General features: G+C 40.7%; 1 protein-coding gene across 2 annotated transcripts; it reads right to left on the bottom strand.

The window, feature by feature from the left end:
* On the bottom strand, positions 1-22,373 carry esrp2 (epithelial splicing regulatory protein 2). 2 transcript variants are annotated; one of them, XM_059356646.1, is made up of 16 exons: positions 22,243-22,372; positions 21,921-22,073; positions 21,310-21,438; positions 14,343-14,456; positions 13,653-13,767; positions 13,308-13,403; positions 12,320-12,374; positions 11,700-11,810; positions 10,680-10,812; positions 10,480-10,522; positions 7,769-8,070; positions 6,616-6,849; positions 5,648-5,846; positions 4,457-4,661; positions 4,132-4,330; positions 1-1,443 (listed from the first exon to the last, which is right to left on the bottom strand). In XM_059356646.1, the coding sequence occupies exons 2-16, from the start codon at positions 22,050-22,052 to the stop codon at positions 1,282-1,284; spliced, it is 2,229 nt and encodes a 742-aa protein (XP_059212629.1). In that variant the 5' UTR covers positions 22,053-22,073; positions 22,243-22,372; the 3' UTR covers positions 1-1,281. The 2 variants fall into 2 exon arrangements, with proteins under 2 accessions (XP_059212629.1, XP_059212636.1); XM_059356653.1 differs by adding an exon at positions 2,863-2,963 and having other exon boundaries at positions 1,305-1,443; positions 21,921-22,373.
* Between the last annotated feature and the right edge of the window lie 874 nt (positions 22,374-23,247).

The following is a 23,247-nucleotide window of genomic DNA, read 5'->3' as shown; positions in this document are numbered from 1 at the left end:
TCATTGTCAACATTATTTATTGTGTACAGTCTTACACAGATCTAAATTCATACAAGTGTCAAACTTGCAACAAAAGAAACAAATATCACCTCTGCCACCAGAGGTTGACCTAGCCTAGTCTGGGCCAGTATTGCACTCTGGGTAATGTAGGCACAGTAAAGAGAGGGACGGGGGGGAAACTAAGATAGCTGTCAGCCAGCCTGTCACAGGAAAAACTCATGCAGCCTTTACACAGTACTCCGGTCATAAGCAGGAATTAAAGCAGCTACAGACAGATCATAACTGAAACAGAAGAGATCTAGTAGCTGAGGTCGATCGTTATAAAGGGCTTCAAGATACACCTCTGTCTTTTTATATTTCATAACAAAATCTCACAAAATGTGTAATAAAAATAGAATCAATAAGTCATTCTACTCTTCTACTTTAAGACACTTAACTCTTAGATTGGAGCAAATCAATCTGTAGTGCTTTGAAAAGGTCTAAACTGTGTCACACAAATGCATTTACAGTAAAAATAAAGTTACAAATTAGTTGGTAAGCTGGGATGTCTGGTGTTGCTGCCATTTAACTAATAGTCACTGCAGCTTACAGTCAGTTCAAATTAATCCACGACAGTTGAGAAGTACATATACATTTTCCCTCCATTGTTTCAATAGTCTTTATGGCTTCTTTTTTCTCTCTCTCTTTTCAATGGCACCACTGCACTGCTGGAGGCCATCAACTCAATAAACATTGTGCATGCACATACACACATCTGTGTTTGCATAGAGCCAACACAAAAGCATCATAAACTCTGAAAAGTCAAAATCTTGTAGTGGTTAGGAATGCTAGAAAAACTAGAAATATACAGTAAAGAATGTGTGCAGAAGTGGTTTGTACAGCCTCAAGGATTTCAGGATGAACATCTGTACAGTCTTACAGGGTAACATAGAATTTAAATATACATGCAGATTTGTCCAGGCTCCACACCATCTAGTCTCCACAACCAGCAATTACAGTAGGCACAAAAACACAGAAATCCTATGCAGTACATACAAAAAAGCCAGAAATGAAGCTTTACTGACGTCAGCTGCTTCAACAGTGGACGTCCAAACTTCAGCAGTAGCTTCTGAAGTGTCACAGCCAGTAGTGTCAGTGGTGTTATCATGTAATCATAGGAGGGGGAGGGGGTTTAATACAGTGGCACTGGGCTCAACTGCAAAAGCTGTTGCTAAAATGATGAGAAAGCAAGTGCTCTTCACTGGGAGGTTACAGGAGGGGGCAGAGATGAGGGGCTTGTGGTCAGTTACATAAAGCCAAGTGGATCTGCTGGCCATAGAAGGGGTGATTGGAGCGCTCGGCTACAGCCCGCCTAGCCATCTCTTCACTATGGAAGGTGATTAAGGCCTCACCGCTGCACTGGCCATTGAAGTTGTACAAGATGAGGACGGCGTCTGGCTGGAGCTGCAGGGGAAAAAAGAAAGAAGACAAACACATGAGACAAGAAGCATCATTGGTTTTGATGCAGCTCCACTGTGAAAACACCAGGGGGAGCCCACAAAGCCCAGGATGAACAAAGCCCTGGGAAAAGATCTCATCAAACCGGTCGAGTTAGGTAGAAAAAAAAACACTTATTAATGGGCAGAGCTTCAAGAGCAAAAGCAGAGTACATGCTGTTCCCGGAGGACCTGAAACCCACAGGGCAGGCTGTGAAGCCACACAGTAATGATCCGTTAGTTTGCATGCGTTCAAGTCTTGCATCAAAATCAAGTTTGATGCAAAAGAAAAAAAATCAGGTAGGGAATCAGTTTCCCTAAGACATGCAAGTATGAAACAAGTCACAGATCACATTAGAAATAATGGCATCCGTTGGCAGGATAATATGTCAGAGCGGGAGACAAGGAGATAGTGTCAGTGGGACGATGCATTCAAGACCTTTACTGTAAACAGTTGAGAGGTGGGCCCTGGTTCAGAAACCATGTTCATGAGGTGTGAGGAGTGCTGAATCAAGACTGAGTGATACTGTAGTTTTCATTGATTCTAAAATAAATACTTATGTTAGCAAAAGAAGAAGGCCAAAGTAATGTTTTTATCTGTTCAGTTCAGTGAGCAGTGCTTAGTATTTTAACTGCACTTTGATGAAATATAACTAAATGCTTTAGCTGACAATACTAAAAAAATTAAGAAACAGAAGAGATGCAAAACACCATTTAATCACTATTGAAAAGCTCAATACAGACAGTTTTCACCATGGTCACTGCAGAACATGGATGTTTAATAATTACTTATGATTTGGCAGTTTTGGCTTGTAGTCACTTTACTAAAGAGTTTAATAATAAATAAAACAGCGATGAAATGTCCCTAATGTCTCATACATTGCTGTGTGTTTATAAATATTGAAGCATCAGGACTCAGCACTCCTAACAGGCCTACAGGAGACTTCAGTTATGATGCAGATTTGTTTAGGAAGTTGGCAAGCTGGGTCAGGAGCTCAGAACCTCGGCTAGAGTGGGCATTACGGTTTAGATTAGTCCTGATAAATTGCTATGTGCCTTGTGTGTAATGGTTTGTGTGGAAATGTTTTCTGATTAGAAGAACTGTATGAGAGATTTGCATAAAGGTGACCAGAGTGAGCACTGACTAGTGTGGTCAAAGTCACAATAAGCATCAATTGGGTGATTTGCAGGTTAACAGATTTAATGGGTGGAAATGTTTAATTTCTATATTTCAAAGTGAAGCAGGCACTTGATAAGTCACCAACTTGGTGCTTATTGTGTTGTCTAATGCTTTGTTGTCCATTAGCCTCAACATACAGATGTAATTGAAGTGTAGGAAATGCCCTCTCTGTCCACTCTGGTTCTTTGGTCTGGAGGCTCCTCTTACCTTGGGGTGAGTCCCTAAAGACAGAGCCATTCTTTGGGCTGAATCAGACTCCTGGCCTGTTCGCTCATCTGAACCATGCCGTTGTACTCTTCAGGGGCGTACTACAGATAGCATAATAATGAACGGACAGTCAGCGTGAGAGGCCTCCACATTGCTTTACACATTAACAGTACAAAGTTTTAGATACACACAAGTTGCAGAGGTATATAATATTCACACGCACACACCATTTACTTGCTGAATAGGCTTCATTTGAGCCACACAGTGAGATTAAACAAGGGCTTGTGTGGTTAAGGACACCAGTACTGGTGTGGAAACCGTTTTCTCACCCAGGGCCGGTGTGAGAGACGCTGTCAAGGATACAATTACTGTAGTTCAGCCAACAGTCAGGGCTGCAGTAAGCTCTCTCTCTCTCTCACAAACGCATACAGGCACACACATCCTTCTGTACGTACAGTTCTACAAAGAGCAACTCAAAAGCTCTCACTTGGTGTGAATTTGATGCCGTTACCTACCTGCTCCAGCAAGACTCTCCCTCCCTGTCTCCCTCTCTTACACACACACACACACCAAATTACAGGGATTTTACCAGTACTAAACGACATAAGCCATAAAGACCAACAGCATACCCAAGCTCTGTGCCACAACAACAGCACAACCCCTCCACCTCAAACCCCACCCCTCTCACACGTCCCTCCCCGTCGTGCCAAACCATCTGAAGCCACACCTGTCAGGATTCATACCTGCTTCAGAGGTCTCCACCTAATTTGGACTGGCAGCAGAAAAATATGGGCAGCACAGAAAAGGGAGGAGAGCACAAGTGCACACGTCTCTTTATTGAATCTTACTGTGGTGTGATTTTGCAATAAAAGCACCTATGATAACGGCTAACTTTCTAGCTGCAGGGATTATACCTGAGTGGTCCAAACAAAGCTTACTGTGGGGTTAAATGCTGTGGGGAGAATTCACAATCAACAAAACTGTCTATGTTTTAATCAGGTGGCTGCCACAACTTACTCACACAGCACTGGGCCATCTGAAAAGACGGAGCAGCTCTAATCCAAGTGTGTCTGCGTTTTACAAATGGAGCTAAAATCACTTGCACAGATAAATAAAAATACACACAATATCTTATTTTGTTTCTGTCAATGAGCTTGAGTGGCAACATATTGCAGAATATGGCTACAAATGTACGCACTGGGCATCTTTGGGTACATCCCTGCAAACGCCAATATGCTCTTATGTCTATGTCCTCATTTCAGTGCTGACCTGGTATCCCTGGAAGAAGCTGAGAATGTCTTTGACTCCAGTGTTGTAGGGCAGGCCCTGCATCCTGACCAGGGCGCCGGGTTGAGGCAGCACAGAAGAGGCGCCGGCTGCAGCAGGGTGGGGTTGGGCTGCAACTGCTGCTGCCACTGCTCCTGGCGGAGCTGCAAAGTAGCTAACTGTGGAAGGAGAGACTGGGGGGCTAGAGAGAGAGTATGTCAGATGGGGGGGGGGGTGTAGACAGAAAAATAAATAAATAAAGTTAGAGAAATACAGGGGGAAATGTGATTATTTTTAATTACTTAGCTGTAGCTAATGATGTACTAACCTGGGGTAGTAAGCTGTGTAGTTCATGTTCATATTCATGTACAGGTGTGGCTGAGGGGGGTAGTATGCCAGAGTGTGAGCAGGACTGTGTGTGATGGTCTGAGGTGGTCTGGGAGCAGCCAGCAGGGGGGGCTGGTAGAGGGCAGCCTCAGAGAGAATGGCAGGTGGGGTAGGGAAGGCAGCGTAGGCTGTGGGTGGAGACAGACCTATAGAAAAAGACAAGGACACGGAGTCTGGTCAATAATCTCTTCAGTAAACACACAGCACTGCCAGTAGAAAAGTTTAGTATAAGGAAGTGAATATAATGTTTCAACATCCTGCATGGGGATTCCAAAAACTGTGAAGAAACAATGCGTTTTGTGTTACACTAGTATTCCATTGAGCACTATGCATTATGAGTCACAAAGACATATCAGAGGTCATGGGTCAGGCTCAAGTCAGTCAGTTATATAAAATAATGTATTTGCAACAAACCTTGAGAATTTTTAATCAAAAAACTTCAAGCTTGTAAATTTTAATTTTAAGCACACTGAAATTGCTGTATAAACATGGTTAAGGTTTCTCCTGATAAAAGGTAGAATTTTCAGCATTCAACAATTATTCCCTGATTCTGTTGGTCACCCATCAGAAAATTAATAGGCATTTCTTTTGCACACAGGCTGGAGAGCCAGCCAAAAACACCTTCTGTATGCCAGGTATTTTATTTACCCATCTTACGGTGTCCTTCAGGCTGTCATACCTCCAATGTAAACGCACACAAATGCCAGTATGGATGTGTTTACATACAAACAGCCACTATCAGTGTGAGGCTGTGGGCAACGGGGGTCCCTCTCTGTGCCAGCAGTGACACAACACACTGCACTGCTGACCTTGTGAAGTGTTTTCAGGTTAATCAGGGTGAAACTACATGCAAAAAGAAATCACCATAACTCTAATTCTAGTAGGTGAAAGGCAAACCCACCTTTTCAGGAAACAACTAGTGATTATAAAAAATGGGAAAGATTTGTTAATCAATGAAAATAAAACTGAACTAAAAATTGAAGGTGCTCTCTAGTGGCTACCAATCCAAAGCTTATCTCTAGCACCAAAGAAGGATATAAATCAGAACAGAGCAAAATACAGAGTTGCATTCAGTTCAGTCTCAGCTGGCATAATTGTTGGTTGGATGCACCATCTGGTGGAGTTCACTTACAGGGTAGCTTGCAGGGTGGAGGAGAGAGACCGCTGCGGTTCAGGGTTCCTCCCATCAGCACTATGCTCATCTCCTCTGTGGAGCACTGGAACACCTCGACGTAACGGTCCTTCATGGTCTTTTTATGGCACTTCTGGGCCACCATAAATGCCTTGTCTGATGATTTCATTTGGATGAAAGCATCTCCAGAGGGCCGACCCTGCAGAAAGGACAGGAAACAGACAGAGTAGATAGAGGACAGTTAGCATGAGAATACAGCACCAATCTACCAAACTTTTTACTGTAGATTTATAAATATAAAGAACAAATGCCTTTGTTCCATTTAAAACAATCAAACAAACATTCGATTCAACTAGGATTTTCACCACTCAATGTTACTCTAATGCTACAATGCTATGTCCATGTGGTGGCTGGAAAGTCTAAACATTGTATTTATGTAGGGAAGCACTTAGCCATTTACCTAATCTAACCCAAGTGTTTCTCGTGTTTGTTGTTGTAATACCCACTTCGGCCACAAGAGGCTGAAGTATTACACTTCCGCATTCTAAATAGGACTAAAAACATGAATGTTTTCTCTAGGTGAGTTTTAATTCCTCCCAACAAACACTTCAAACATTACTCTTAAAAGAAAAGTAAGTAACTAAAAAAAAATCCAGCTGCTAAATTTATTTTCTCCCATTTTTTCCCCCCATTTGTTCTTAAGTCATAAACACAGGAAAGAAAAACAATTTAGGCCAGAGTTAGAAAACAGCTGACCAGATTTTTTATTGCTTTTTTATTGTTATATAACAATTTGTTATATATTCATAGCTTAATTGCTCAGATGGTCTTGCATGTTTTCTTCAACTATAATGATTTTTGATAAAAAAGACTTGAGGGTGAAGTGGGATGACATTTAACGTGGTTTTAAGACACTGAGCTATACAGTTATACATGTGCCTGAGCCCACTTATCCCCACCAGTCTGACCTGTTGGTTGAGGACCATGTGGACTCCATGGGGTTTGATGTCAACGGTGTGCTCTCCCATGAACTCCAGGATATCTTCGATGCCAGCCGTGTAGGGCAGGCCACGGAGGCGGACACAATCACGTGTGCTGTTGGCCGCTGGAAGGTAGGGGGGCGTAGCAAGGACGGGGACAGGCACGATGGTAGCCGGGGGCAGTGTGGAGATCAGAGGAGCGGACATGTATCGGTTCAAGACCTGGTAAAAGAGGATGATGGTGAATCCAGAGATTACTGCTCGTCTTCTGCAAATGCCTGAAATTTGAAAGCTCTTTTCACTCTCTGTCAGGCCTGTCTGCAATCATTGACATTTTCTGCATGTGCAAATTAGACGCAATGAAAAAAACCCCCAAAAAAACGTAAGGGGCTGAATCGGGTATTATCCACTTGTTACTCTCATTTCACAGCCTATAGGAACGAGCTAAATGTCAAAAGGTTCACAGCAATTTCTCAAGGGCATTCAAAAAAAAAATATGCATTGCACAATAATGTAGATGTCATTTCAGTTATGCAAGCTGAAAAGTCATCCGATTTATTGGATGTCTCGACTGTTTTGTCACAGACTTTCGGTAGCATGTTTACTCACTCTTCCACGTTGTCATGACATCAGTTCTTTAGAAACCGTTCTGTTGTGGACCATGTTAACTGGTATCCCCAACAAGGGAACTTTTATGATTCACTGGTGACAGTAATACTTTCTCAAAAAGGCTCTTTAATTCAAGGAAACAAATGCTTGGCTTTGTTATTAAATATCTGTCCTGATGTTTCAAATGTACTCCATTTATTGCCAAGGGAAACATATTGCCATGTTGGTGTCTGAAATAGAAAACAAAAGCCACAAGTTCCCCTCTTAATATTTCTAGTCAGAATGTTATTTTGAAACAGACATTTCTGGAGTTACACAAATACAGAACCTAAATGTATTAGATATCCTGCAAAGGAGAAATAAAACGAATACTTTCGTTAACACGAAAACTTCCCACACACAACACCAATGGCCTTTGAATCCTTTGAAGTAGTATAAAAGCCTGTTTTCCCTTAAGTGGACCTAAGAATCTGTGACAATTTTTCTTCGCACCATCACAAACCTTACAGCTCAAATTACTGAAAGCATTTACCTGTTGCACCTCAGCCGCAGTACTCCTAAACAACTCGATATAACGCTTCCCCAGGATCTGCTTGTGCTTCTTCAGGGCATTCTGGGCGTACTCTTCACAAGAGAAGAGCACAAAGGCGTCGCCAGTGGGACGTCCGTCAGGGTACTTTACAAAGAGCAGACCCTCCGCACCATCTGTAACTGGGCTTTCAGGACCGAGGAAGGACAGCACTTCCTGGAGTGTGGCGGTAAATGGCAACCCTCGCATACGGATAATCAACTGGTTCTCCTTGGACAGGAACTGGGCCACCTCGTTAGACGTACCTACAGTCAGAGGACAGCAACAATTAAACAACTGGCATCATTCTATCATGCCAGTGACACTCATCCTTATACTCTCAAACAAGGTTTATTTTTTATGTTATTGACCAAGGTCAGTTCAGCTAATCCTTCGAGATAACATCCCACTTACTAAAAGTGAGTGAGCTAGGAATATTAATAATTATGTGAAAAACATGAATACATATACCTAATAGCTGTCTAGACAATTCACTCAAACACAGGGTGAAACTATAGATAAGGTCGGGTATCAAAAGCCCCTTTCATAATGCCATCCCGCAAATGTCCCGCTAGTGATCCCGCTAAGGTGTGAAATTTGTGTCCTTTCATAGTGCAGTCTGGCATTGCGGAACAAGGTGGGAGGATAGCGGGAGGAGATGATAGTCAGAGCAACAGCAGTGCTGCACAGTAGCACAATGCTAATAGGCAACAGTTAGCACTCTAGCAGTACAGTATGCATGTGCTGCTGCAGTATGAGTTCACTTAGCGACCTCCGTTTGTTTTCAACAAACACTGGACACTGCGCAGTTAGCGATGGCGGTTTGTTTACATGCGACGGGGGCTGCAGTTGTTGTGCAGCTGAACTGTGATTGGATGACTGTTGGACCAAGTGGGAGGCGTGTGTTGGACATCACACACAATGTCAAATATCCCGGCTTGCTGGGTTGTCCCATTCATAGTGTTCCCGCTTCCAACAGTCCCAACAATTTTCTGCCTCTGTGACTACCTCTGGAGGCGGAAAATTGGTGGAATCATTTGATCCCGGCATCCCGCTTCAGGCATGTTCATAGTGGAGGCGAGACGTTACAGAGCCGTAAATGTACCACAGGAAACGGCACTATGAAAGGGGCTAGTGTCATTAAGACTCATTCTCTGGGGACTGTGAATGTCAATTTATCAAATAGCTGTTCAGATATTTTAGTTTAAACCCAAGTGGTGAATTTACTAACTGGCCTTGCCATGCCCGTGCTTCATAGACTACCGAGCGCCTCCATTACTACTTTTCTTCTACTCAGAAAATTGGATGTTTGACAAACATTTCATCACATCCAGTGTTCGGCAGCAAAGTAGCAGAAGCAAAATCAATGGTTTGGTGTTCTTACAGTCAAAATGGTGATGATTTGCAACCGTAAAGTGTCACACTGGCTTTGCCCAGCCAGCTGAGCCATGTCAGATTTTTCCACACAGTTTCATTCACTGACTGAAACAGATTCACTGATTATGTTTTGTATTTTGCTTTGTTTATCATATCTTTACTCTGCTATAGTTGACAAGACTTGTCAAAACCAAAAAATATGTTAACTTATATAACGATGGAAACGGACTATAAAAACAAATTGTCTTGTCTTAACTCACAATCAAAACTTTAATTTATAGTAGATGCAACAAATTAAAGTACACGTCCAGAATGATAAAGACAATTTTGATGACCATTATCAAGGCAATAAACATTGTTGATATAAAGTTCAGTGACTCATAATTTGAGAATTTATACCTCTTTTTATCTTAGTTTTTTTTTTTATTATTGTCCCCATTTCTTCTACTAATTGCCAGGAGACTCCAGGCCTATATTTATTATTTGCACTGTATGGTAAAAGGTCTGTAAACTAAAAGTTTTGGATTTAACATTGATTTACACATTCACCGTGAACTGCTTTCATTTCTATTGATCAATGCAGCTGTTTCTTGTCAGCTTGAACTATTTGCTTAAAGTCCAATGTACTGTCTATCTGTACTGATCTTAACTCATCTGAGTAAAGTCCAGTCAGACTGGCAGCCACTGTAAGTTATCTGCTATGTGACTGTGTTCCTTTGTCTGCTATCTCTGTCCTGTGTTACTGGTGGCTGCTGCTCTATGGTCCACAGGCCCCAGGCCCTGCCTTTGTCTCTTCACACCCCCTTTGTATCAACACTGAGCCAGTCCTTTCACCCACCGTCAGCCGTCTCTCCCTTGGGGGGAGTGCAGCTCGAGGCTGAACTGAACAGGTGAGCTGCAGTTAGCCGAGAGTGAAATTTCTCTCCAACTGGCCTGTGAAGGGTTGGGCTGGGGATGAGGAGGTGAGGAAGGGATAGGGGGGCAGTGGGGAAAGCTCCTCACAAAGCGCCTTTCATTAGTCCAAGATAAGCTGCTGGAGAGTCACTGGGATGAGGCAAAGACACAGGTAACAGGAGAGAGGGCCAAAGCGCGAATGGGATCCCCTGTTTTACGGTCACTAAAAAGCTGCTCTTTACAGATGTGGTCTTGTTTTTCCTCAAAGGTGCGGGAAAGCCATGAAATAGAAGTCTACCTCACACTAACAGAAAGGCTTTCTTCATGAGTCCTTCTACCAACATGAAGAAGAGGAATGAGGAGAGAGAGAGAGTAGAAGGGGAAAAAAAGATCTGAAATCTGACCTCCAGCAATCTTGAGAAATTCCTCTCCTGTTGCCTTGTAGACCTGAGAAGGCAAGAGGAAAACATAATTTAGCCACAAAGTACATTATTTAATCATCACTCAGTTTAGAGGACATTTTATAGACTAACAGCGCATGTTCAGCTAAGCAAAACGCATAAAAAAAAAAAAATACAGTATGACTGAACAGAAGCAAACTGACCTCAATGTAACGGCTACCCATGTGGTGCTTGTGGCGTTCCAGAGCCAGGTCCCTGTGTTCTGAGTTGATGAAACGAACCAAGGCCTCACCATTCCTCCTGCCTTGAGCATTGAGGCAAAGGGCCACGCCACCTCTGAAACAAGGGAGCAGAGATATATATTATGAACACAGTAAATGGCATGGAGCCACAGTCAGGAATAAAACTTTGGTAACGGGTATATGGCAGAAAGATTAATGGAACTGGGTTCAACAGGAATACCTTGTAATGTCAGTGAAAGGAAAAGTTTGACATAATGGGATTGTTTTTTTTTTAACATACATTTGGACAGTCGTGATGCTAAGCTAAGCCTAACCAGCTGCTAATTCCAGCTGCATATTTAATGCATAATGGGTTTGACCAGCATCATCATCCTAATAAATGGAGCTCTAATCCTAGTGTATTGGTAATTTTCTATTATTTCCATGCGAGTATTTGATATCCATCACCTATCCCATTGAGGTTTTGTGGATGTTGAAACAACTATTCTAGCCTACTCTACATAAATGATAGATGCCTTTAAATTAATGACATGAGCATTTAAAACTAAGTTTGCAAGGTTCCATTGGACATTAATTGCATTTTTACACCTATAGTTAATTTGCCTTGGACCAAATCAGTTGACCAGTTTGTAAACTTTGCAGTGCATTCTGATTTTGTTCACGTTTTACACAGCATCCCACATTTTTAAATACTGTGGTAGTAACCATGTCTGGTGTGACAAGTAACAGGAAAACAGGGAGCTTAAAACACACACTGCACCGAGGCCTTTTTCTCAGTACCTGGAAGCACTTAAAGTGTTCACATGGGAGGAGAGAATCTACAATCCACAACACCTGTAAATTGGCATTTTGATCCACAAACATTGAATGGTGCAGGTCAACATGTCAAAAGTGATTTTGCAATCACAGTGGCAAAGCACCTACTGTTACAAAAAAAGAAAGAAATGTCAAATCATCACCCTGACACCAAGTCCAACATACTTTGCAATACTGAGGCCTTTAAAGAAGCGAGCAATGTCTTGGTCTGAAGACTGCCATGGAAGTCCTCGCGCTCTGATCACTGTCTCACTGTCCACCGGCTCCGTCTTACTGCTGAAGACGGAGAAGACAAAAAAACATTAATGACATTCTGACCATATTTACAAGGATTAATAATTGGAACAGATTATAAAAACATCCATGCAGACCCCTATAGCTTTTAGGAAAAAAACAAAACACCATCGCTGCTGTTAAATTTGAACAGATTGTCCACAGGCTGCAGACACAGAGGCCACTCACAGTAAGTGCTTAACACAGAAACACACTCCATGATTAAATGTCAGCAGGTTGTCAAGGTAATAGGCTTTTGACTGTCTGAGAGCAGCAGGATTTGGTGTTCTGCTACTGGATAGCCAGGTAAGCACTTGATGGCGAAGTTGGACAGCTTTAATGACACACTTGTGGTTTCCTTGTTGCTGTAATCAATGCTAAAGGCCCAAGCTCTGGGAGCTGAATACGGCTGGAGGGGGGTTGTCAAACTGTAAACAACAGACTAACAGGTGTGGTAAGAACAAAGATGGAGTGAGATACATGGACATCGATTTAAAAAGGTTCATACATACCATGTGCCAGAGTCAAACTTGTATTTCACCGTTTCAGCACAGGAGAACTTGTGGTCTGAAAAAAATAAAATACAATTGTATGATTGACTGTGTTGTTGCACCCCAAAATAAAAGTTCTCCATTTTCTTATTGAACAGGTTCAGCCAGCCCAGCAGTGTGTGTTTGAAGCACTCTGCATTCCGGTTACTCGTCACACCCAAAGACATACTTGGCTGTTATTAAGGGGGTAAAGCCAGAGGCAACTGCCACAGTAGGATAGAAGATATCTGATTAAGGCTTGATTTATTTGCACTGGGATATATATGGAGTCATCTTACATCCATCCATCCATAATGCAGTAAATCAAATCAAGCAGTATAGAATAGTACAGTAACGTATAAGGTTTTTTGGCTTGTTAAATAGAAACCATACAAGACGTTGTTCAATAATCAACAAGCTACCACACCTTTTTGTTTAAACTTTTCTCTCATTTGGGCTTTGTTCCAACTTTGTTCAATTAAAAAAAAGGCAAGACTGGTTTTGGTGCAATGTACAGTCCTCAGTTTGAATAAATTTAAGACAATAATAACTTTATTGTATTTTGTATTGGCAAGAATCTGGCAATAAAATACATATCATGATACAGGGGTTACAATTAAATATATTGTAATGCTGTTAACAAGACAATATATTGCAATTTATTCCCATCTAATTTTACAAAAAACTATAATATATACAATAAAATGTATAAAAAACACAATACATACATAAACGTGAAATCTAAGTTAAACGTATTCAATGTAACATCCAACAATATCTTTTATGCAAACTGTGTGCTACAAATCTTTCAATGTTAACCGTACTGTATTTCAAAACACAATATAACAATACGTAAGGGTATCAATATTTTCTTACATCTCTACTTCATTGATGTTCATATGCCATTATCAGTTTTCAGCATCTAGCTCAATATCAGATTATTTCAGTTAAAAGTGTGGTGGTTACTTACTGTAGGGCTCTGCTAGGATGTGCAGTATCAGCTGCACCATGCTGCTCACTTCCCTCACCCCAATCGACTGCTCTGACACAGCGGGAAGACCAACATCTACACATGCAGTTAGGGACACTGAACAGTTTATGTGGCCTGTTATTTTGACTTTGTACTATTTGTTGATGTGTCATGCTGCAAGGATCTTCATGTTAAATCAATTTAACCTAAAGTGAATTTTCAAAGAAGCCTATACTCTAAATACAGTTCTGCTTTTTAAAACTGTTTTCCTTGTATCTTCCCTGGCATATACAATTAAAGGAGAATTTATAACAGCTTATAAATAAGATAACAAATTAAGGATACACTCCAACATGGAGGCGAGGGTGAGCTTCTGCGCAGTGCTGGCATTGGGGCAGCATTTCTGAAACTCCTTCTTCACGTCCACAAATGAAAAAAAACATTCAGGAAGGACAATATTCTGAAAAGGAAGAGATAAAAAAAAACAAAAGGATTCAGTGTGACATATTGGACACCCCAGGAAGGAAGACAAAGAGATGGAAAAGTGAGCATTCAGAAGAAAACCATATGCACATATTGACACAATCTGGTGTCAGAGTTATGACCAAGACCACAAAAAGTATTAAATAATAATAATTCAAAGGAATTCAAACTTTAATACTGGTAAATGCCCACTTTCATAGGAGAAAGAAATCGGACCTTTAGATTAGCTAGCAAAACTGTATTTGTTTAAGGTTTCCATATGGTTACAGGCATGTTACCCACATACGTTTCCATTATTTCCCCTGTGTATCAATTTGCACTGTCCCTTTTCAAATAAACAAAACTGTACTCAAAACAAATGCATTTTAAACATTATCTGTTAACACAAACAACAACCTACATTCTCCCATGCAAAACACCTATTGAACATAAGGCATAGTAGGGCAATAAGTGTTCTGCAAAAGAATAAAATGGTTCTGGAAACATCTTCATTTTCTATCTCAAATGTTTGGGCATAACATGCGTCTGCAAGAAAAAAAAAGGGAGCATTACCTTTTTAGAAGCTTCAGGGTGGAGGGCCTGTCGGATGACAAGGGGACTGTCGACACAAAGTGTGAACGAGCTTCTGCCGAGGCATTTTACTTCCGATGACACAGACTGTTGGAACTGCACAATAAAAAAAAGAAGAGGGAGAAAATAGTATTTAATATGGCTTTCAGGTTCTATTACAAGAATATTTCAGAGTTTGTATCCATCTTAGGAAAGCAGGCCTGTCAATATCAAATTCACACCAAGTATTGTTGTTTTGGATTAATTCACTTTTTTTAATTTCCAAACATTTAGTAAATAAATGCGTCAAATGTCGGTGAAGAGTCACCTATGCAAACATCACCGACTACATGAAAGTGAGAACAACACAGTTTACGTTAAAATAAAGGCAGACAAGAGAAGGTGCTCTGTTTGACATTTGACTGTGTGTTTGTCATTAGGAACGAGGCTAGACTAACAGGTTTTAGTGTTTGCCTAGCGAGGGAGGGAGCAGACAAAGGAGAGGAATGATCACACCACTAATCACCAGGATCACAGTCTTCTCTCGGCAGGACCAACAGTCACAGCCCGACAAGAGGAAAAACAACTTATACGAGTCCAACCAGCCTGCCTCTGCTTTACGTAACCTGTGATGTTAGAAAACCCAATCCTAAATACCAGCAACTCCCACATATGTACATGTTTATTTATAACACCACATTCAATGAGCCCCACACCTTGTGTTGTGTCAACCTGTTGTTGCCAGCACTTGACTGTAAACAGAGGCCATCACTTCAATATCAACACACTGACCAGATGGCACCTGGTCAGGGGATTGAATTTCTTACACCATTTCATTTCTTTTTGATTTTAGAGGATTATTGTTTTTTGTGATTGTGTTGCTTTTTGTTTAAGTTTAGGTGTTTATAAATGGCCAAATTTAACATTGAGTCGCCTCAGAGCAGGATATGCACCCCGTTGTAGTCCGCTTGTGAAAACAAGGCTAATATTCATTCATATTTATGCACTGGTTTGGTTAACCAAATTTTGAGAGTCTTGGCTTGCAAAATGCTTTACCAGCTACCATTTCATGCTGGGCACATAAAAATGTGCAATGTAGAGTGCAGGGAGTGATTAATTCAAATTTTACATTGCGCAGTGTTGGGTGTGGTTGAGAACCATTAAAACTTTCACATAAAACTGGAGTTAGTCGATTCATTGTTGACGAAAACAACAAGCTTACTTTGCATAATGTTGACATCTTAAGTGGCCCTTCTATTCACTTGCTGCTCAATGTTCCCATTAAAGATGGAGATTGCCTTGTGCTTGTGTTATTGGACATTTCAGATTATTTTTTTCCCCTTTTTCCTGAATCCTCAAAGTCACCTGTGTAAGTGCAAAAATAGAATGTCTGGGCGTGAAACCACCTAAAACCCAATGACTGACTAGTTTCACATGGCCACTGGCTATATAGGACTGATCTTCAGACAGTGAGAGAGTATTAGAGGTGCGTGTTGAAACATGCGCCTTAACAGTTACTGAGAAATGCAGGCCTATTTGGCAATTCTAACCAGCTGCTGACATGGGAACAAATGCTTCGGGGTTAGATTAAGGGGTTTTGGGGTGGCTCGACAGAAACCAGAAAGAATCATTGATCTGAGAAAACAACAGCTGGGTAGTTACAGTGGGTCCATGAACCCAAACTGACGTATCACTAGATCGCTGGAGCTGGAATACATTTAAAAAAAAATCTAAAATCAAAACTATGAATTGTGCAACTTCTCCCTGCTGTTGTGCAGTAGTGAGTAAACAAGATGGACAGTCATTACCATTCTTTCAAATGAGGCCCCTCTTTCACCTGGTGTGTTCTGCAATTTTCCGGGTCAAGGTCATTGGGAAAAACTTATAAGTATTCAAGAAATATGCAAGCACAACACCCCATACAATTGTTAAAAAAACATTGCTGTGACTCAGTTAAGAAGGCCAGCAGAAACACATGCAGATAAAACACAACATTATTATTCATGATTTTACATTGTCTGGTTCACTAACCTATATTAATTTACTAATTTATTTCAAAATGCCACATCTTTCCAGTCATTCCAACATCCTAAATCTGTCGCCACGGCTGAAGGCTCCGCTTGTAACCCGCAGGGGAAAAAAAGACAGTTTTATCGGATCCACCTGCAGAATAATGACTTAAACTCTTAAACTGGTATACAACATGGGAATGGATATGGTCAAGGAGATTGGAGTTTTAGTTTAAAGCATATTGTCATGATTATTAGGATAATATCATGAAACACAAAAATGTTAAAATAGTGTTAAAATAGGTTAACAGGCTTTTGGTAAAAGGATTAATCTCAACAGTCTAAACATACAACCTCAGCAGCACACCTTATATTAACGAAAATAAACAACAAAAACTAGGATTCTCTTAAATTGTGTAGATTAATCCAGCAGCACTTTTTAAGCACAGCCATACTGTACAATTCCATGTCTACAGTGATAACAGAACTAATGTTTGCTCATAGCTGTGCATGCAGCTCCACCTTGGCCAATTACTAAAGATGGATTACTGAGAGAAAAGCAAATGTTTTAGATGACGTCGGCACGGCACACCCACACCCTTTCTTCACTATGTTAAAAACCACAATTCAAATTGAGCAAACAAACTTAACAGGAAACAGATCTCACACTGACAGATATGTAGAGCCAAACTCAGCAACGGTTCATCTTAAATTAGCTTCATTTCATATTAAATGAGCACATCTATACTGTGGTAAATAAAAGGGCTGTCCTTGACTAAAGAAACCGTTAGTCGACTCATACAATTTTGACAACTAATGGAATTTTTGATTTAATCAACAGATCTGCAAAACTGAGTTTCTCCTCAAAGAATCATACGTGTCTGTCATCTTTGCAACTTTCTACCAAAAACATTAAACATACAGCTGTGCTACTTAAACAAATAATGTTTGTTATCCCTGTGATACCATCATCATTATCAGACCTTACTGGCATGCTCAGCTCTGCTGTCAATAATTTGCAGCCCATTTTCACCCATGTCACACTATGTCTCTATGACAAAACTATCTTACTATAGGAAGAGGAAAAAGCAATTTATTTGAGTTCATTATTAAATAATTCCAGGAACCACACATACTTTGGATCTGAATTCTTCTTGAACCTACTTTGAGTCTCTCTAACCTCAACAAGCATTTCTACAGATGTGGGGAGGAAGTGGCCTTTGAACGTGGTCCTATCAGAGTTTGCTCTCCAGTGTAGCCCGACTGTTTGTATACAGAGGTGGGCTGGTGGTGGCTGAAACAAATTCCGATAACAGCAGGGAGTGTCGGGGCAGTCCCTGTGGTAACTGTTTAAAGGCACCTAAAGTAAAACACACGACCAACACAGCTCATTGGCACGTCTCACGACACAAGAGATGTATGCGGTTTGCATTCAGAATAATAATTTCTGATTCAGCACGGATCAAAGATAAACATGAAAATCTTTACAAATCTTTGTTATTTTGGTCTAAGGAGTCTTGAGACACACCCAGCAAAAGTTTCATCATTATAGGTATGGGTTCATATAAATCAGAGTAATTTGTGTCTCATCTTTATGCAATCTTTTGGTGTAATGTTGAAATCCAGCTTGTGTGAATCACTCTTAGATATGATTCATCATGTTTTCTATGTCACAATATGGTTGCCTGTGTAAGCAAACACTAAATCAGTAACTTAAGTCAACACTGAAGCAAGTAGTCTGTATTTCTGGCTGTGGTCTAAAACAGTTAAAAAAAACTATGACACAACAACAACAACAACGAGGTGTGCGAGGTCTCACATGTGCAGCTCCCTGCAGGCTGGGACATGCTGCCAGTGTCCCAGACTAAAGCCAAGCCTGTGCAGTCAGCAGCAGCTTGACAACAGCTAAAGCATCAACCAACCCACTCCCAGCCTGAACTGAACTGTAGGCATAACACACACCATAATGTGAAAAACTTATTACAGCTATCCAACTAAATGGACAGAGTCTTTGTCTGTCTGTCCCTGGATTTTTATCAACATGTATTTGATCAGCTTCACTTGGTGGGTTTATTACTGAGGGTCCATGGAAGTACAGTGTCAACTGGCACCTTTGAAGATCCAGTATGGGGCACATGGATTAAATGTGCCTTATATATTGAGAGGCTTATTAATCGTTACACCGCTGAATGCCAAGCTGGGTACAGCTCGCACTACAGCACATTTAAGAACAGATGAAGGAAACGTAAACATTTCAAGCATCAGCAATGTAACTTTCATACTGAACTCCTGGTCCCAATTGGCTAGCTGTTAGCAAATGATGCATATACTCTAATGAACGCAACTATGTCATGGGAGGTGTATTGTTCAGGACCCAAGGATGCGCAATGTTGAGTGAAGTTGTTAAGATGAGCAGTTCTCGAGAAAGCTGCAAGCAGCAATACCAGAGGCCAAACATTTGGCCTGAGCTGAGCAGGCACGTTTTGAACAAGCACTGCACTAGTAGTCATAAAAACACATGCTCTTGTACTAGCATGTCATCTACAGCCTTAATCTAACACATTAATCTGTTCTGACAGAGCCCAGAGACATGTTATTTAACTGTCACACTCTCTTTTTTCTTCTTTTTTTTAAAAAAAAGTATTGTTGGCTTTATTTGCATTTAAAATTATAGGTTCAGATGGATTTGATATTTTTTCAACTTTGTGGTGTTATAACCAATGACTGCTGAGATTGCTGTATGCCTATTAGTAAAACCTACTTAAAACGCTTGTGAATAATTCCAATTGCATTTGAATATCAATGTTATTTTCAGATTTGATTGCCTGAAATAAAGTGACTACCATACAACCAGCTAAGGAACTAACTAAGGAATGTGGAATGAAAACGAATGTCCATGACATTAAAAGCTTTAAAGCTTCTGACTCATTAATGCACATTAAATAAAGTATCTTTATGGCATTGACCAGCAATTCTGCACATGGGAAAAAGAAGGGGATGGGACTGACTCTGACATAATCTAAATGAGCCAGTTTTAAGTTCTAAAATAAATAGAGTAGATACACTTGTCAAATGTTTAGTTTGTAAGGGTAAAAAGCATTATGCAAAAATGTCAGTAGGACAACTGACAAAACCACACAACGATTTAAATGCATGTGTAAAACAAGCTCAAAATATTAACTATTATGCTTCACAATCACATGGAATTAAGTTGTCAAACTGTGTGAATGCAAAGTGTTAAAAAGCCCTGCTAATCTCTCCAGCCTTCTTTCTTTTAATCAATCTTTGACCAAAGAAAGCCAACGGTTGTCCTTGGGGGCTCTGACCATACAGGTCAATACCACAAACCCACCAATAAGAGGCAGCTGCTTGTTTCCCTCTATCACTGAATAAGTTGGAACAGGCAACCCCATTTAAAAGAAACACATGTTTCTATACTGCATTACTATAAAACACTTTAAACTATCTGGAAAAATGCCCATCTCCTTTACTTCCCTGTACAAACAAGGATAAAACTAATCTTAGAATGACCAATAGCAAGAGAAAGTAACAGATGAGACAAAAGGTATGAAAAGAACGAACTGATTGCTTGGGTTAATATTTGAAGGTTCAGCACACAAACTAACCTACAGAGTAGCTGAAGTCTTACCAGGCACAAATGACTTCAGCTTTGGACCAAACTCCTTTGAAATTTTAACTTTTTTATGCTCATCGCTATAAAGCCACAAAAAATAATTTAAAAGGAAACAATTAAATTTTTAATTAATTGCTCAAAGTTGTGTTTGCATGGCATTTAGAGCACAGCAGCACTAATATCAACCTAAACACACTGGTCCATCATAATAATGAGGTTTTTAAACTCGAGGGGTGGGAAGGGTGCAACCAGTGCAAACAAACACTCTTGAAGGTAGTTGAAAAACATGTTTGGCAACATAAGCACTTTTTTTTTTTTTTTTTAAACACACCTCCTGACAACGAAGAACCAGAAAGCAAATTTACGTCTTGGCCATAAAGAACTGTCGTGCTGAAAAGCCTCCCCTCCTTGTCTGTCCTGCAGCCTAAAACTGAGGTGCGGTCCCAGGTAAACATTCCGCCTTCCAGATGTCTGCAGCATGCATCAGGCCGAGACAAGACTAGACCTGTGACTCCTCCTTATCTCCAGATGCCTCAGGCTCTGCCCATCCTATCCCCTGAGCTTCAGCAAACTGTCAGCACCGTTTAACTGTCAGAGCCAAACCAATGACATATCTCAACCAGGTGGAAGACCAATTTTCAAAAAGGTCATCAAGGAAATTTGACACTCTTCACACTGACTTACAGCTCAATACTGAGTCAAGCTTGTCATGTCTCATCTCGCTCTGGGCATAAACATTCAGAGGAAATTTTAATGAGCTTCTAGTTCTTATTATGACACTGGCAGAAAAGACACTTCTCTCCCCACCAGACAAAATTCACAAAAAACAAAAGGTAAAGATAAGCTGCACCAATAGCATCTATTTCCAGAATTTCCTATAGGTATTGCTAGAATATCTTTATTGTGAATTATTTTGGCTACAACCGTCATGTAGTCGAATAATATGTCCATCTCACATGAGAAAACATTTTTGGGCTGGCAGTAACTCAGCCCGTAGGGACTTGGCTTGGGGAGCAGAGGGTTGCTGGTCCAAGTCTGGCAATGGAGTGTGGACAAGAAGCTAGAGAGATGCTAGGTTTCCTCATGGGCACTGCCGAGGTGTCCTTAAGCAAATATATTCCGATGGTTTGAGTGCCTGGCTATGGCAACCCAATCAGTTCGACATCTCTCCACAACAATAATAAAAGTCCTGTGTTTGCATGTATGTATCTCCCGGCCTATGTGTAACTACAGAGTAAGAAAAAAACTCATCTTCCCCAAGAGGAATTAATAACAAATTTTTAAATGGAGGTATAAAACTTGCATTTAAGTGATGAGTGAGACTCACCTCTTGCAGAACTTTGTCCAGGGGCTCAGCTTTGAGGAGGTCGTCCACAGTCAGTCCTGTCTCCTCTTTACACTGGTCTGTCAGCTCCAAAGTGTCTGGCTTCACAAGACATCTATGAAGCTTCCCGACCTGTGAAAGGAGTTTTACTCACTTCATGGCGCAGAATGCAGCGTGAAAAAAAGCTAATTTATGACAAACAATACTATCCATACTACTATACTATCCCCACATTCAGGAAATTAACTCTTAAAGTCAAACAAACAATTGACAACGTAGTTGCAAAAAGCACTTAATTGTCAATAAAGCGTTGTTTTTAACAACAAGCTGACATGCCAAACCAAAACGGTGTGTTTTCTCCATGAGGTGAAACTAACACTCCACACCTGCTTGTTAACTTTTAGGTCGCACACCTGTAAAAAGGTGCGCTAACGAGATGTTGCTGTAGCGTTAGCTTGCATGAGAGAAAAGCAGGCTGCAGACGGTTTCACGGAGCACACCATGTTGATTTAAATGTCAAACATACTGTTCCACTACAGGTAGACACTATGCCACAAACACTTTGGATACATAAGAAACCGTACAACGAACGAACGGGTCAGAAAGGTCCGTACCTTGTTCTCATGTAGATCCACAATTTGCCACACCAAGAGAATTATTTCCCTCTCATCCGAACCCAGTTTACCCCCATTTGCACCAGCTGTTGCCCCAAAGAACACCACCAGAGTATCACTGTGCGAAGCCATCAGGGACCACAAGGGTAAAAACTACAATTAAAGCAAAGATTAAAATAAAAATAACACGAGGGTTCACCTTTTTCCAAGTGATAAGAAGAGCGAACAAAAGGGCTGGAAACTCAATTGAGGTAAACGGAGAGAGAAAGGGGGAGATTATTTTCAGAGGAGGCACGGAAGAGTTTGCGGTCAGAGACTCTACCTGTTGGAGTACTTGAGTGTGCTCTATCCAGAGATACTGGTTTAACTGGTAAAGAAGGGTGGAAATCCGTGTCTCTTTCACACGAACTCCATAACAAGCCCTGGAGTTTTTTTTTCTCCTCTCCTTTCTATTTTTTTCTGTGTTACCTGTGTGGCTCGGCCTCCGCGCGAGGAGAGCAGTACGGGCCTCGTCTATTGGCTGGTTTGGAAAGGTGAGGGCGGGAGGCTGGGGCCACTGCTGTTTCCTCATTGGTAGGTTTGTTGAATCAGGAAGGAGTCTGGCAAAACAGGTCTGGAATACCTCCATGAGGGAATGTCGTCTGCTTATGTTTCACATTGCAGTGAGTGAATGAAAAGGTACAACTAAACGCAACACGTGCTCATTGAGGCGCTCATACTTCTGCAAACGTTTGAATGTATTTCTGGATTTAGAGATTGCTTCTTTTTTCATTAAAATTAACTTTATAGTAATTTTTCCAAATGCTGACATTATTGGCATCAAATAGACTCCAAAATATGAGTTGGACAATATAGAGCTGTGGAGTTGGAGGCGTAACATTTGTGGCCTGTTAATTATATCTGTTGTCGATCTATATAGCCTACCTGTTGTTCAAGGTTTTTTTGTCGGTGCTTAAATTTGAAGGGTGACAGGAGGCTTATCTGAACTTTTGGATATTATTATTATTTCTAATAATTCTATTTGTCAGGACATATCAGGGGTTTGATAAAGATTACATGTGTGAGTCAATCAGCCCTGCAATCAGGAATTCTAGCAAACTAAGCTGATTCAACATTAAAATAGGGTGAATCAATTACCCCTATTTTACTCCAATAACATGTTCAGGTATAATGTAGTAGTCACTGATGATTAAAAAGAAGACAGAACAATTTACCTTAATTGAAGATCTACTGTAGTTGATGTTTTTGAATGGTTAAATAATTTATCAATTTAGTCATAATTTAAGTAAATCATTAATATAACCTAACTAAATGTGTGATATCCACA

Source organism: Centropristis striata, chromosome 2 (assembly GCF_030273125.1).
Source record: "Centropristis striata isolate RG_2023a ecotype Rhode Island chromosome 2, C.striata_1.0, whole genome shotgun sequence".
In the NCBI taxonomy this organism is placed as follows: Eukaryota; Metazoa; Chordata; class Actinopteri; order Perciformes; family Serranidae; genus Centropristis; species Centropristis striata.
Note: the sequence above shows the minus strand (reverse complement) of the source record. Positions and strands in the feature narration are given on the sequence as shown.

What these genes read in the sequence shown, in the direction of transcription:
- esrp2 (XM_059356646.1), bottom strand. Translation starts at nt 22,052, where the DNA reads ATGGCTTCGCACAGTGATACTCTGGTGGTGTTCTTTGGGGCAACAGCT. An exon ending in AAAGGCCTCAGTATTGCAAA is followed by an intron (nt 10,813 to 11,699) that starts GTATGTTGGACT and finishes CCCTTGTTTCAG; the next exon opens with AGGTGGCGTGGCCCTTTGCC. An exon ending in TGGGTAGCCGTTACATTGAG is followed by an intron (nt 10,523 to 10,679) that starts GTCAGTTTGCTT and finishes TTGCCTTCTCAG; the next exon opens with GTCTACAAGGCAACAGGAGA.